The sequence below is a fragment of the Osmerus mordax genome, chromosome 8 (genome assembly GCF_038355195.1).
Source record: "Osmerus mordax isolate fOsmMor3 chromosome 8, fOsmMor3.pri, whole genome shotgun sequence".
Lineage (NCBI taxonomy): Eukaryota > Metazoa > Chordata > Actinopteri > Osmeriformes > Osmeridae > Osmerus > Osmerus mordax.
The window spans coordinates 4,072,397-4,086,070 of NC_090057.1; the positions used below are offsets into that span (position 1 = coordinate 4,072,397).

Sequence of the window (13,674 nt, forward strand, 5' to 3'; positions counted from 1 at the left end):
ATTGGCTGCTTCAAGTCAGCCGGGCTGCAGGCGACGCCGGCGCTGTATGAAGTCGAAAGCACCTATTTTTATGTTGAGGCGGCGGGGGTGTTGTCGGCAGCTGCTGAATGTAACTAATAAAGTAACTTATAATCTAACTTAGTTACTTTTAAAATCAAGTAACTTGTAAAGTAACTAAGTTACTTTTAAAATCAAGTAATCTGTAACCTAACTAAATTACTTTTTCAAAGTAACTGTGGCAACACTGCTTCCTGATCTCTCTTTTTCTCATCACCTAACATCTTTCAGGATATTCACACTTTAGGCTAACTGTGAAGATGATAGTCATTTTAAGTGTGCAAATTTAGGGTTTTCTATCAAGTGAAAAGCTTTTATTTAATTTATTTTTAATGTCCCTGCAGATTTGGTGTCTTTCGGAAGTTATTTGCCATTGCTATTTTTAGATTGAGGTTTCTAGTCATGCAAACCCTATTTGAGCAACATTTGTTTGATTTACAGTCATCTGTAGTACAGTCATCAGTTTTTTAGTGTTGTAGTATAGTGAATTTTGTATAATGTGTGAAAACAAGTGAAGAAGCCTGCATTGTGACTGGGTTCATGATGTTTGACCCTTTGCTTAACCAACACCTTGCTTTCTATTTGTCCGTTCCCAGACTAATCTAAGACGTCATCACTAACACGTCAGAGGGTTGGTCGGTCAAAAGTAGTTTTTCTCTCTTCTTTTCTCCCTCCACCACTCTCTTTTTTCCAGTGCACTCTCTCTCTGTACCTCTCTCCTTCCTTAACTTTCTATTTCCTGTTCCGAGAGAAGAGGTCAGTGGGTTTCTTGGATGTTTGTTATAGTCTCGCTGCGCAAACCCGGGTCTTTTTTCAAAAACATCTCGTCACCGCGGGAGGCGTCGACTGCCGTCGCCATGGAAACAAGGCAACGAAACTTTCGAGCATCAAACCCCATTGTGATCGCATCCAATCGCGTTTTAGGCAACGTTCTCCATAGGCTTTTGTGAAATAGCTCGGAGTGGGTTATTGCGAGTGTGTGAGTGCGTGTGTGTGTGAGTGCGTGTGTGAGTGCTTGTGTGCGTCTGTGCGTGCCACCCCCGCCTCCCTGTGACTCAGCATCTGTATCTAGAAGCTTCTGAATGGGAACGAGGCCGAACCCGTATGGAAAGACACAGCTGGAGACTGACTCATGCAACCCTAGGGGGGGGGTCTGGGGTGGTAGGCAGCAGGTCTGCATGTTTGTCTTTCTGTCTGTCCCCTTCTCTGTCTCTTCCTATCTTCCTCTCGGTCCTCAGTCAGTCTTGCTGTCAGACACTCAAGCCTATCTCTGTCTACCTCTGTCTCAGACCCTTCTTCATGTATCTCTCTATCTCTGTTTACTGTTTCTTCCTGGTGCTCTCCTTGACTCTTGTCTCCTCATCTCCTTCTTTGTCTGTCTGTCTGCTTGTATTTGTCTATCTGCAAGTCAGTCTTCCTGTTTGTATTCAGGTCAGTCAGTCTGCCTCTGTCTGTCTGTGTGCTGGGCAGATAGACAGATGCATAGATCAATAGACTCATCAGTCATTCAGTCTGCCCATCTCAGTCTTCATTTCTGTCTGTCTGCATGTGTCTGTCTTTATCCCTCTTTCTCACTCCTTTCTTGAGTTCATGACAACCTCAGTAAATCATCCAAGCACACAGCGAAGCCATCAATCCCCAGTTGTCTTAAGAGAGCAATGCATGCTCGCCCCAACCTCGTTCTTATCTCTTCCCTCGGTCATGGGACTCTCCAAAACAGCTTTAAGGTCATCACACTGGAGAACTGTGTAGCTCCACACCAAAGAATGAGACTTGGTTAGACTGTCTGACAAAGAGAGAGAGAAGGAGGGAGAGAAGCAGGCAGGAGGGTGGTCATGAAGGAAAGAATGTAAAGGAAAGAGAAAACAAGTGGCTTTAGGGAGTGAGACTCATCTCACCTTTGACCCCTCCCCCTGCACTCCAGCTTGAATAAATTACTAAATGAGCAGATGTAAGGAGCCATGCAAGGTGAAGTGAGGTGAACAAGGTTGATCCTGTTATCTCAGCTGATCTGAAAAGGCAGCCTCTATCTCTCTGTCTCTCTATCTCTCTCTGTTTGTGTGTGTGTGTGTGTGTGAGGGGGATGAAGCTGTGGCAGTAATCCCATCAGAAGGAGTAGAAGAAGATTCAAGAAGATGTTTTTAATCTAGCACACATACAAGAGGGGACTGATTAATGGGTCAAACGGTTCATACTCATTTGGACATTTCTTTATAAATGTTTGTGAAATGATTCTGTTTCTTGATTTGCTGTTGCAAACATACTCTGGTACATGGACTCTGGTGTTCTTGTCATAGGTATGTAGGTGCCAGCTACATAACTCACCTCAAAATGTGTTAAATTCAAGACAAGGAACTTTTATTACTCAGCATTAGAAAACACACGTGAGGTGGTCATGTGATACAGAGTCTCCCAGTCACTCCAAACAATTGATTAGGTTATTATCCCCGAATGAGTTTGAGATCTTGAAAAAGTCTTAGGGTGTTGGATGTACAATATGCGTTATAAACTGTAAAAAGAGACCAGAAATAAGAAAGGTTGAATTGTAGATGATCTAAGCACAAAGGAAACTGGTGTTATCAGCAAATATCTAGTCATCAGCTGGATTGATCTCGTAGCAACAAGATCGCCATGGTAACTAGGATACAGACGCTCGGCCCGTGTGGCAGGTGATCAAGGATTGCTCGAGATTGTGAAAGAGACACAGCCTGTAGACAGTTCATCTGTTTTGGGCTCCTCCTCGCCAGTTTCATAACTGTGGTGAAACTGATCATTCTTTACATGTACACCGACCACATTAGAATCTATTTTGGTGGTATGCTCTGGGCCTGTTTGCCTGGTACGGTCTATTCAAGCATGACCAGAGGTTTTAGATAAGATAGTGTGACGTTCTTCGACTCAAACACACTCCTAACCATGAAGACGAGCAGCAAAACACTTTGCACTTTGTGGTTGTGAATCTTCTCTTTTTTAAATCAGGGAAAATGTTCTTTATCACTTGTTTTTGTAACAGTCAGACAAACCACCACTCTTCCTTTCTCCACCTCCACTCCCCGTTTCCCTTCTCTGTCTGTCTTTTATTTCTCACTGTCTCTCTCTCTTTCTCTCTCTGGGCCTATCTCTTTGTCTCTCTCCCTTTAGCCCTGTCAGCCAAGGATCCCTGGGACCAGGAATGCTTGATAAAATGAAATATTATCATATAAGGTCATCAGATTAGAATGAAAATGTCATCCCATCGGAACACAGCTCCTCAATCAGTTCTTCTCCCTCAGTCTGCCATTTGTGACTGAGTCGGTGACTGTGTGTGTGTGTGTCCGTGTGTGTGTGTGTCCGTGTGTGTGTCTCCGTGTGTGTGTCCATGTGTGTGTGTCCGTGTGTGTGTCTGTGTGTCCGTGTGTGTGTCCATGTGTGTGTCCCCGTGTGTGTGTGTGTGTCTGTGTGTGTGTGTCCATGTGTGTGTCCGTGTGTGTGTCCATGTGTGTGTGTCTGTGTGTGTTTGTTTGTCCGTGTGTGTATTTGCGCGTCCAACTAATTCTTATATACAACAGATATTTATTAGAGTGGAATGTTTCATTTCATTTCCAACATTTTCCGAGAGGGGCCATTTCTGTGTGAACATCATCTAAGATTCTATTAGTGCCACATGGCCCACTGGTAGCCCAACTCCTCTGATAATGTCAGAATAACCTTTAATTGGCCAGGTATGCAGTATGTGAGCAGTTAAATAGAACTCTATGAGAAAGATGCATGGGAACCTTCTGTCATGGCTACAGTCACAATTATCTGATCACCTTTCATCTCTGATGTGTTTAACCCACTCTATACATCACCCTGGCTGCTTCTGGTGGCAGAGAGAGGAAAGGAGATGAGATAGGAAAGAAGATGAGAGAGGAGGAAGGACAAGAGAAGAAACAGACAGACAAAACAGAAAGACCGAAATGTCATGTTTTTGGCAGTTTGGAAATTCATCCCAACAACGTGATGTATGTTATTAGATCAATCCCCCCCGCTAGCTAAGGGCCACGTGTCGCACTTAAAGAGCAGACGCCGATCGAAACTAGAACATAATGTAATAGGACTGATTTGTTTGAGGGTGATTGGGCAGTGTATTACCGAGGCCTGGTCTGCTTGGCGCTACAAAGGAGAAGTGTCCCCAACATCATCCGTCTAATCTCTTCAAAGCTTATTACAGCAGAATCCCCCACTGCGAGTCCTCATCCTGCAGCTCCCCGCCTCCTCGCTCTCAGTGGCGCTCTGCTGCTTGTCCCTCCGACCAGGACGCTAGCGCTGGGTTGGGCTCGCCAGAACTTCCACAGCTGAAAGTCATAGAATTGCTGTTTGACAGTCAGTCTTCGATGTGTTGACAGAAAGACGTGCAATATGAACCTCCAAGCTGCTGTGTGGGAAGGGGTAGCTGTAGCTACACCGAATCATGTTGTTTTCATCTTTATGTCACGACAGGACTTTTACAAGCTATGGCAATTATTTTGTCACTTTATTAAGCGTTATTTTAAGGGCAACCTTGTGACGTTGTTCACTTCACCGAGCAATGATACGTTTGCAGAGATCAGAAGCTCTTGTCCTTCGTCAGTTGTAAGAGCTTGAGTGTCGAGGTCAGGAGGAAACACAGAAATCGACTCATACAGAGACATGTCATACTGGATTTGTAAATGGCTGCTTGGGATGATATTAATGAAAAGTAATAGATGATATCTTTGTAAATTATTCTGAAATATTTCATTGAAATTGTAACATGTTTCTAGTGAACTAATCTATGATGTCGAATAGTTTAATTAAAGTTAAATTAACATCCATGTAATTTCTTAGCAAGACTTTTACAACGTAATTCAATTTAATCATATAGCAATCCCTACAGTATGTATCTACAATGTTATTATTATAGGTATTGCTATTTGAATTTGTTTAGATTCAATCTTTTTAATGATTGCCCCACTGTTCCATACTAATTATATGGAGATTATGACATAGCTCTTCACCACAACAACCTGGGGCCTAGCTTCTGCCAGCTACTAAGAAATAATTATGAATGATAATAAAAAGTGCCATCTGAAATTCATGAATACAAATTTTACAATACTGTGACCCCATTTATCACTGCATGATTATGATTTTATGACGTCCTGAACCAAACTTGTTATTGTTATTGTCTGCTGATACATGAAAACTACTGGGTCAGGTCATTAAAAAATACACACAAAAACATTCCACCAAAGTGAATTAAGCTGAGGTTGAATAGGGCGTTGAGGAGTCTGGTCAAGTGTCAGTACAATCAGAGACCCAGGTTAAGGAACACTGGATTCCAACTCAAAAGAATCTGTATGAACAACAAAGGTATTCCAATGCCAAAGATGGTGATAGTGCTTTGTGTTTAAACAAGCAGGCGACTTCTTTGTTTCTTGAGTAGTATTGTTTACAGTAACTTTAACATCCATAAATTAATTTTTGTTATTTATGTTGGAAGAATAGTCAGATGTGGAAATAGTTTGTGAAACACTCACTATGTTTAGGGCAGCTGTCCTAGGCTCTGGCCTTGGATGAGGCACCATGTCCCTGTCTTGACTCTACTCTCCCACAGCATCTGCTGGAGGTCCCACCTTCTGCTCCCCACTGGAAGGGGCAGGGGGCACACACACACACACTGTCACGACTGCTCTCTAATCCTTGAGGGTCAGTTGTACAGGACTGACAATGCTATATTCTGAAAATGAATCATAAATATAACTCCTTTAAACATTTGTACCCCTCCCTCATGCTCCGCCCACACACACCCCTACTCTGAATCTTCCCATGTACACATGCAAATACATGCACGCACACACGTACACACATACACACATACATATGTCGGAGAAATTAAGAATGTAACGTTTTATACTGAAAATACTGGTGCTGGCATTCCTTGTAAGCAGATCTCCCTTTGTATGTTCCTTTGGATTAGAATATTTCAAAACAGAAATGAATAGGCTCTGTATTTATACTACCAAACTGTACTAAGGGCCAAGATTCAGTCAGGCCTTTCTGAGTCAGCAACAAATAAAACTTTAGCTCACATATTTTAGAAACATTTCTTAATTGACTAAAGGACTTTAAAGGACATGCCGCCAATAACATAGTATCTAAAGCCACACTGCGAAGATCCTGTATAAATTTGATAAATTGAGAAAGTTCTTGTTCAGACTACGATGACACAAAAGTATCTAAATAGGAGAGGAAAACTGAGCCCAGTGATAAGGTACAGATGTATAGGCTGCTATTATATAGCCTAATTGCTATGTAAGATCAACCAATAAATTAAATCTAGACTATTTAGGCCACATTCCACACCACATTCGAATTCGAAAGATTGTGTCGTTGTCATATTAGACTATGTCAAAATTGTCTCCATCGCTTTTTAGAAAATAAATTAAAGTAAATTGCTTTATAATTTAAAGATTAGCTATGGAAGCCTACGCCCCGGCCGATTCATACTCTGTCGCCACTGTATGTTTGAAATATTCTATGTCAAGATCTCACAAGGAGTAAAGAAGCAGGTGTTTCAGGCATGAGAATCATAGATCAATATGTGTTCTAACATTTATTAAAAATATCTGTTCAATAAAATATATTTACAATTTACAAGTTTGGCAGTTTTTCATTAGGGATAAACTCCAGCTGACCGCCAAATACTCCGGTGTTGATAACATCAGTATCGGTTTTCTGGCTGAACCTTTTAAAAGCCGAACTTCACAAGAACACAGGAGTAGAAGGTTTTAGCTTTAGTCACTGTTTCCCATGCTCACTCTCTCAATCTCAAACACTCGCTCTCTCACACACCCACCCACCCACACACGGTATAAAAAATAAAATGCTCATAATCATAGAATGGTTTATGAATAGTGAATATTTGAACAGGTTTATATCAGTTTGACAGCTCCAGACAAAAACGAACGACTAAGCGCGGGCAAGACACGCACAACAGAACAGCTATAGGCCTACCTAGAACTTCGCATTTTTAAACATGATATTTGCTGAATATTCCTGCTGATGGACACTGGAGCAAAACAACGTAGGCTGTGTGCAGTGATAACAGTTTACAGCAGCATCTTAATATTTCGTCACTGTAGACACTTAGCGCGCACTGGGATGGATGTTGGCAGTTGGAAATGATAAATTAGACGTGGAGCACCACTGTTCTGGAATTCTGGAGACCATTCCTGTATTGCTCGAGCCAGTTTCTGAGCTCAGAAATCCGGTATCCCTCTGGGCCCCGGTCCCCTTGGTACACGACTCTCTCCTCTCTCAGCACATAGAGTCTCTCGAAATAAGCTCCATATGCAGCGTTGGACGAGTTGTCCATAGTATCCACCACCACGCTGCACCCGAGCACTTCCGAGTGCATCAGCTGAGCCGCTTTCAGTCTGTCCTCCAAACACCGGTGTTTGGGGATCTGATAGGGCGCGTCTGAGCTCACCCAGCCGTCCGCCGGATGCGCCTCCTCTATGTACACCAGAAGGGAGTCGGCAATGTCCGCGTACTGGTTGACGACGCGCTGAAACGCGGCAAGGCGCGTCATGAACGGTGGTCAAGAACAACTCCCGAAGTTTAAGATAAGCGGTCTCCTCCCTTTCATGTAGTCTAGAATTCGAACCTTTTTTTGCTCTTGAAGCTGTACCACTTCAGTGTTGGGCGCAAAAAGTCCAAGGTGCGCCTTTTTGAAAAAGTCTAATTTCTGGCCGTACCACACGGCTCTGAGAGACTCCAGGGTGAACATTTTGTTCGAGTCGGATACGCACACCGGCGGGTCGTCAGGTCCGCCAGTCTGCTCTCCCATTTTTTGCAACACCTTTCTCCTGATGCACAAAAAATCTAGGAGCCACAGCATGAGCGCTGCCAGAAGGAAGCGTGGCAGTAGCATCAGGCAAAGGGCTGAATGCTTTAAAGCCCTCAGCATTTGGACACCTGCAGTCTCCTGCATCTTGGTGCCTGCAGAGGGGATGCAGCCGGGCAAGCAAAAAGGCAATCGCATCAGTCACCTTTCCTCATCGGATGAAATTCTCTGACGTTCTGAGTTTGCCTTTTTATAGGAACAGCTAGGATTTGAATAAAAAACAACACGCCTCCGCCCTCCAGAGCCCGCACCGCCCCCTCACATGGTGGGGATTACCTCCCGTCAACTCTGCGCTTCAGAGAAAGAGAGAGAGAGAGAGGGGGGAAGAGAGAGGAAGAGAGAGAGAAACTTGTCACGTCTGAAACAGACACTTATCCCAATCAGTTTCTAGGAAATGATGCAATTGAAAAAGATAACTAGGTTTACCAAAGAATTCACGTTTTTTATGGGAAATTCTAGAGGCCTGAATCCTTGAGAATTGTTTACGGTTCCACATGTGAAGAGGCTGTTACCCTGCTTAAACAGATACAAATTAGACTACGACGACATCAATAGTCTAATATATTTGGAATTTGCACTCAAAGGCTATTTAGATTTAGTGAGGCTATTCAGTATAGGCCTATTTTGTTATTCATGTATAAAACGTGTAGTTTTTAACAATTTATCAAAATTATTTCCAATAATTACATTATTATAACTACATTATTCCAGGTCGATTACATTAGGTACTAGTTCCGTTTGTCATGCAATTTGCTAATTATCATCTTAGTATTATAATATGTGAGATATTATTCCAACTGTAAGTAAACATTATCCCCTGTCCCTTTTTTGCTTACACATTTGTGATCACTAGTCGGCGCTCGCGCATACGAGTCACAGAGGAATGGGCTATAACCAAACGGGTTATCTTAGGTCACTTACCCTTCCCGATATTCTTCACACACATTTCCTCTCCGTTTCAATTTTATATGTAAGAACGTAGATGTTTTGGAGAGTAAAAAGATTGGAACAGTTATAATCATGTACAAACTTCCGATTTTGATGGTGTTGCAAGGTAAGGAAAGGTATAGCGTAAGGATTATACAGTTATGTCAAGGATTGTAGTGTAGCGTAGTGTGGTGTACCATTATGACGGCTGGTGAATAAACTCTTTAAATTTGGGCCGATCATTATTAATACTTCAAAAGAGATCAAATTAAACAAAATATCTTTAATGAATACATGTAAGGGTTGGACTGATCTATGTAGGCCTATATGACAGCCTAGTTTCAAATGGAAGCATAACAGGTCAGAGTTATGTTATTGGGTTATAATAGAAGCATGGGAAAAGCTCTACATTGTTTTTTTTTGCAGTTGTCCTGAAAATGCGTAACGAAGCACTGAGAGCGCAAAGCGCCGTTTTTAATGCTTTATTTCAGATTTTTGGAACGATCTGGATAAAACACATTTTGATTTAAATAAAATAAATTGCAGCGAACAATAGGCTGCGATGAGTTGACGTTAGGTTAAGGACTAATATATATGTTTTTGCTTCAACACATTAAATGGCTGCACATTGCTGAAATTTGTGCATACGTAGGCCATATATAGGTTATCACTATTTGCAGTGCATTTCTTGTTTATTTTTTAATACACCCTCCAAGTGCCACACTATGCATGCACGAGTTGCATGCCGATGAATGGTTGAAAATGGTGAACAGGCCTCTGGTCCACCAGTCACCAGTTTAATGGTCGAGATTTCTCCACGAATGTCTTTCAACCATGAATTTATTGAGGTTTTATGGTTCTAAATTGGGACAAGGTTGTGGTGGTGGTAGCTTTGTCTCTTGATCTCACTGCAAACATGTGGCATAAATTAATGCGTCGTACTGTTGTTCACAGAGCCAGGTTCTACAATTAAGTTTATGCTGTATCTACCCTTTACACGTGGGTCAAACAACCTAGGTTGTAGGGTACCATCTCGACATTATCTGCTGTCCCATCCTGGACTGTTGAACTACCTTTTTGTTTGTTAGAGGAAGATAGACAAATGATTTCGCAAATGCTTTGCCCGAAACCAGATGTCCACTACCATGTCTAACAGCCGCGAACACCTAAGCACCTTGTTCTATACACATCGCAATTAAGTGACTTACCTTGTAAATGATTTTTCAAATGTACACAAAAATGCTAAAATCATTATGATTTCTACCGCTACGTCTTTTGTATTGCGCACGCTTATACATCGCCATTTTCTTTCTTTCTTCTTTTTATGGCAAAGCCTCGAATAGAAATGTCTAAGATCGGGCTAGAACTTGATAACATACGTACTTCAATGATATATGAACATATCAACAGAACCCTTTTAAATATGCTATTAACGTTTTCCTGGTCAATTATATAGGCCTATACACACACACACACAGACACGCACACAGACGCACACTCACAGTATATGCCGCTTTCTGTGTCTTTTACAGTTGATGGAGGTGCCAGACTGACAAGTGAAGTGAGATCTATTCTAATGTCAGCTGGCATCAATGAGGGGGACCCTCAATCAGTTCACTAAACTCAACCTGATAACCACAGTGTACACTCTGGCAGGAGTAGATGTTTTTTTGTTGTTGACAATAGTATTATCTAATTTGTAGTTTCGGACTGTTTTATATGTCCATGACCAACATTAACAGACACATGCACAGTTCTTACAACACTGTCCCTAACCATGTAATTGCACTAGACAGTGTAATGTAAAGTGTTACCTTCAAATGTACTTCCATTTCCGTGGGGTTTGCTCGACATATTACACTATTATAACGGCCATGACCATGCAACAACATCATCTTCTGAGGACTCAGTGTCTTGTGTCTCACCACCTGATAAACTCAGCTGGTACTGAGCAGTAGTCTGAAACGTGTCGGGACGAGGTGTCCTTCAGCCTGGCTGAGTACAGCATAGCCTGAAGCCTACGGCAGATCCCAGGCAAAACAGCCTTAGAAGGGGAGAGAGCCGACTAACCCTAACCCAGTAAATCTCTGCAAGCTGGCTTTCGCACCAGTCAGTCTCACCACTACTTCTCCACATTCTGGATCATGCGTCTGAGATGTAGGGCTTATTGGAATTATATTGGTAGCCCGACTCTTGATTGAGTTTTTTTGCCTGGTTGTTTTTGTTTCTGAAATAAATGACTGGCTCCCAACCCAGTTACTTTCATGAGACTCAGTTCAGTGCTTGGCATTGCAGCGCGGGTCATGCAAGGACAACCGAGAATAAGAATAAACAGCCCAGTCAGAGCCTGCGGGGAGGCAAGCAGAGTGGGGGAGATCCAGCAGAAACCACTGTACACCAGCCAGCCAGAGAGCAATACAACACAATACACACACACACACATTCACATACACACACTCACACACACACTCATACACACACTCATACATGCATTCATACACACACACTGTCATGACTGCTCTCTAAACTTGAGGGTCAGTTGTACAGAAAAGAGAAAGCTATATTCTGTAAATGAATCCTAAATATAACTCTCTTTGAACATTTGTTGAACCCCCCCCACACCGGCCCCCTCCCCCCCCTGAATATTCCTTTAGCCAGAGTCAACATGCTACTGTGTCTCTTAGATTTCACATGCCGTTGAGTAGGCTTGCGGTTCCTAAGCAACCATCAAGTCCCACTCGGGCTAATCGTGCTATCAAGGTTGTGGTCTAGCCGTGATGGAAGCCTCAGCAGAAGGCTGACACGCCACCCTCCCTCGCACGTCTTTTGTCCTCAGTCTGATGCGAGTAAAAACACCTTTTTAATGTCTAAGGTTCCCCAAGTTCGTCCTGTTTCTATGAATTAAGGGATATTGTCACTTGTTGTACAGGTACATTCCCCCGAGGCAAGTAGGGTGAAGTGCCTTGCCCAAGGACATAACGTCAATTTGCACGGCCGGGAATCGAACTGGCAACCTTCAGATTACTAGCCCGATTCCCTAACCGCTTAGCCACCTGAATCCCACCTGACTTTACATGAAAAACGTGTGTGCATTGACATGATGTATGATGTTGAAGATATATTTCATTGCATTTAAAACTTTGCCTAAATCCCCCAGTGTCTGCTATGGATAATAGCGTCTGCTAAATTACTACTTAGTAATAATTGTTCAGTCAGAGTATTCATCTCACATCATTGCTGTGTCCACCATTCAGGTGATGATGGATACTAGTAAAACTCAAATTAACTGCTGATGAGTAGCTACAGGTTATTTTACAACAATTATGTTCAATCATTAATGATCTGATTCAATTCACTACAAGAATTCATGTCGGTTTGCTCTTGGGATATGAAAATGATTGGATAGATAACACCCAGAGACAAGACTGAGATCAGTTTGTTGGATTTTATTATAAAATATAGGGAGTCAGGTGGCTGAGCGGTGAGGGAATCGGGCTAGTAATCCGAAGGTTGCCAGTTCGATTCCCGGTCATGCCAACTGATGTTGTGTCCTTGGGCAAGGCACTTCACCCTACTTGCCTCAGGGGAATGTCCCTGTACTTACTGTAAGTCGCTCTGGATAAGAGCGTCTGCTAAATGACTAAATGTAAATGTAAATGTATAAAAAAGTTCCTCTGAAACGGATTTCTAGGAATTGTCCGTTAATCTTACACAGTGATCTCAATTAGGAAGCTGGCACTGACTAGTGTGGCATGGTAAGACATGACTGTGTTAGTATAACCAGATAATAGCGACACACTACTAAAAATATACTTTTCTGTGGAATTAAAGTGATACAGAGTCCAAAATAGCCCCTTATGTTTGAATGTATTCTCTTACCGCTTGGACCATCCCATATTTGGAGAAATGTGGATGTAGTAAGAATAACACTGTAATCCTAGTCTGCACACTGTGAACGCATAGTTGAGACCATTGTTTAACTCATTAATACACAAACAAGTGTTTGAAACCTCCTGATTTTGCTTCACATTAAACATGTTCTTGTATTAGCACATATTATATCTTCTCAGCTAAGAACAGTACTTACTTGTGTTAAAGTTCAGCCGCTAAAGTAATCTTTCACATGAGACAAGTTGTGGGTCTAGGGTAACTCAAGCTTCGGTTGCCTTTTGCCAGATTCACTTATTGAAGGACTGAATCAGGGGTCCCTGGGCCACTGTCTCATGGGAGTCTCAGACTTCACATCCTCTTATCATCTTCTGAAATGGACGGGGGGAGTTCCTTCTCCCCTGAATTGAACCCAGGGACTCTTTCTCACCGTCAGACACACAGCTTCTCAGTGAGTGATTCAGCTGGTGAGGAAGATGACCTCATGGAGTTTCTGGAATCATCTAAAAAAACGATCCTGCGTTTCTATGAATGTTGTTGTTGAACTTGTGCTTGACGCGTTTCTTCATTCACAAGTCTTATTTGAGGAATGTGCTTGGTTCTATGTGATGTTTGTTTCACAGGTTTGTCTGAGTAGAGAAGCAGACCAGATTGCTTAATCCTCTGTCTTTTGAAGGCGTCATTTTTGTTTCATCTAAGACAACTGAGAGAAAGCAGGTAATTACTTTATCTGAATTTGTTTTCTTTCCGGCTTCCTCTTTGTTATGTATATTTCTTTTTCTCATTTGTATCTTTCACACACTAAGGATATAGTCCAGAATCTCAACATAGGGGTTACTTAACCCTCCTGTTTTTGTTCCTTTCTTGTTCACTACTTTTGTGTTCCCGGTCAAAAGTGTTCGCCCCATTATAGC

At 42.2% G+C, this 13,674-nt stretch overlaps 1 protein-coding gene across 2 annotated transcripts; it reads right to left on the reverse strand.

The window, feature by feature from the left end:
• Positions 1-6,651: 6,651 nt before the first annotated feature.
• On the reverse strand, positions 6,652-9,616 carry dio3b (iodothyronine deiodinase 3b). Of its 2 annotated transcripts, XM_067242013.1 has the most exons (2): positions 9,602-9,616; positions 6,652-8,026 (listed from the first exon to the last, which is right to left on the reverse strand). In XM_067242013.1, the coding sequence occupies exons 1-2, from the start codon at positions 9,614-9,616 to the stop codon at positions 7,229-7,231; spliced, it is 813 nt and encodes a 270-aa protein (XP_067098114.1). In that variant the 3' UTR covers positions 6,652-7,228. The 2 variants fall into 2 exon arrangements, with proteins under 2 accessions (XP_067098114.1, XP_067098113.1); XM_067242012.1 differs by lacking the exon at positions 9,602-9,616 and having other exon boundaries at positions 6,652-8,083.
• Between the last annotated feature and the right edge of the window lie 4,058 nt (positions 9,617-13,674).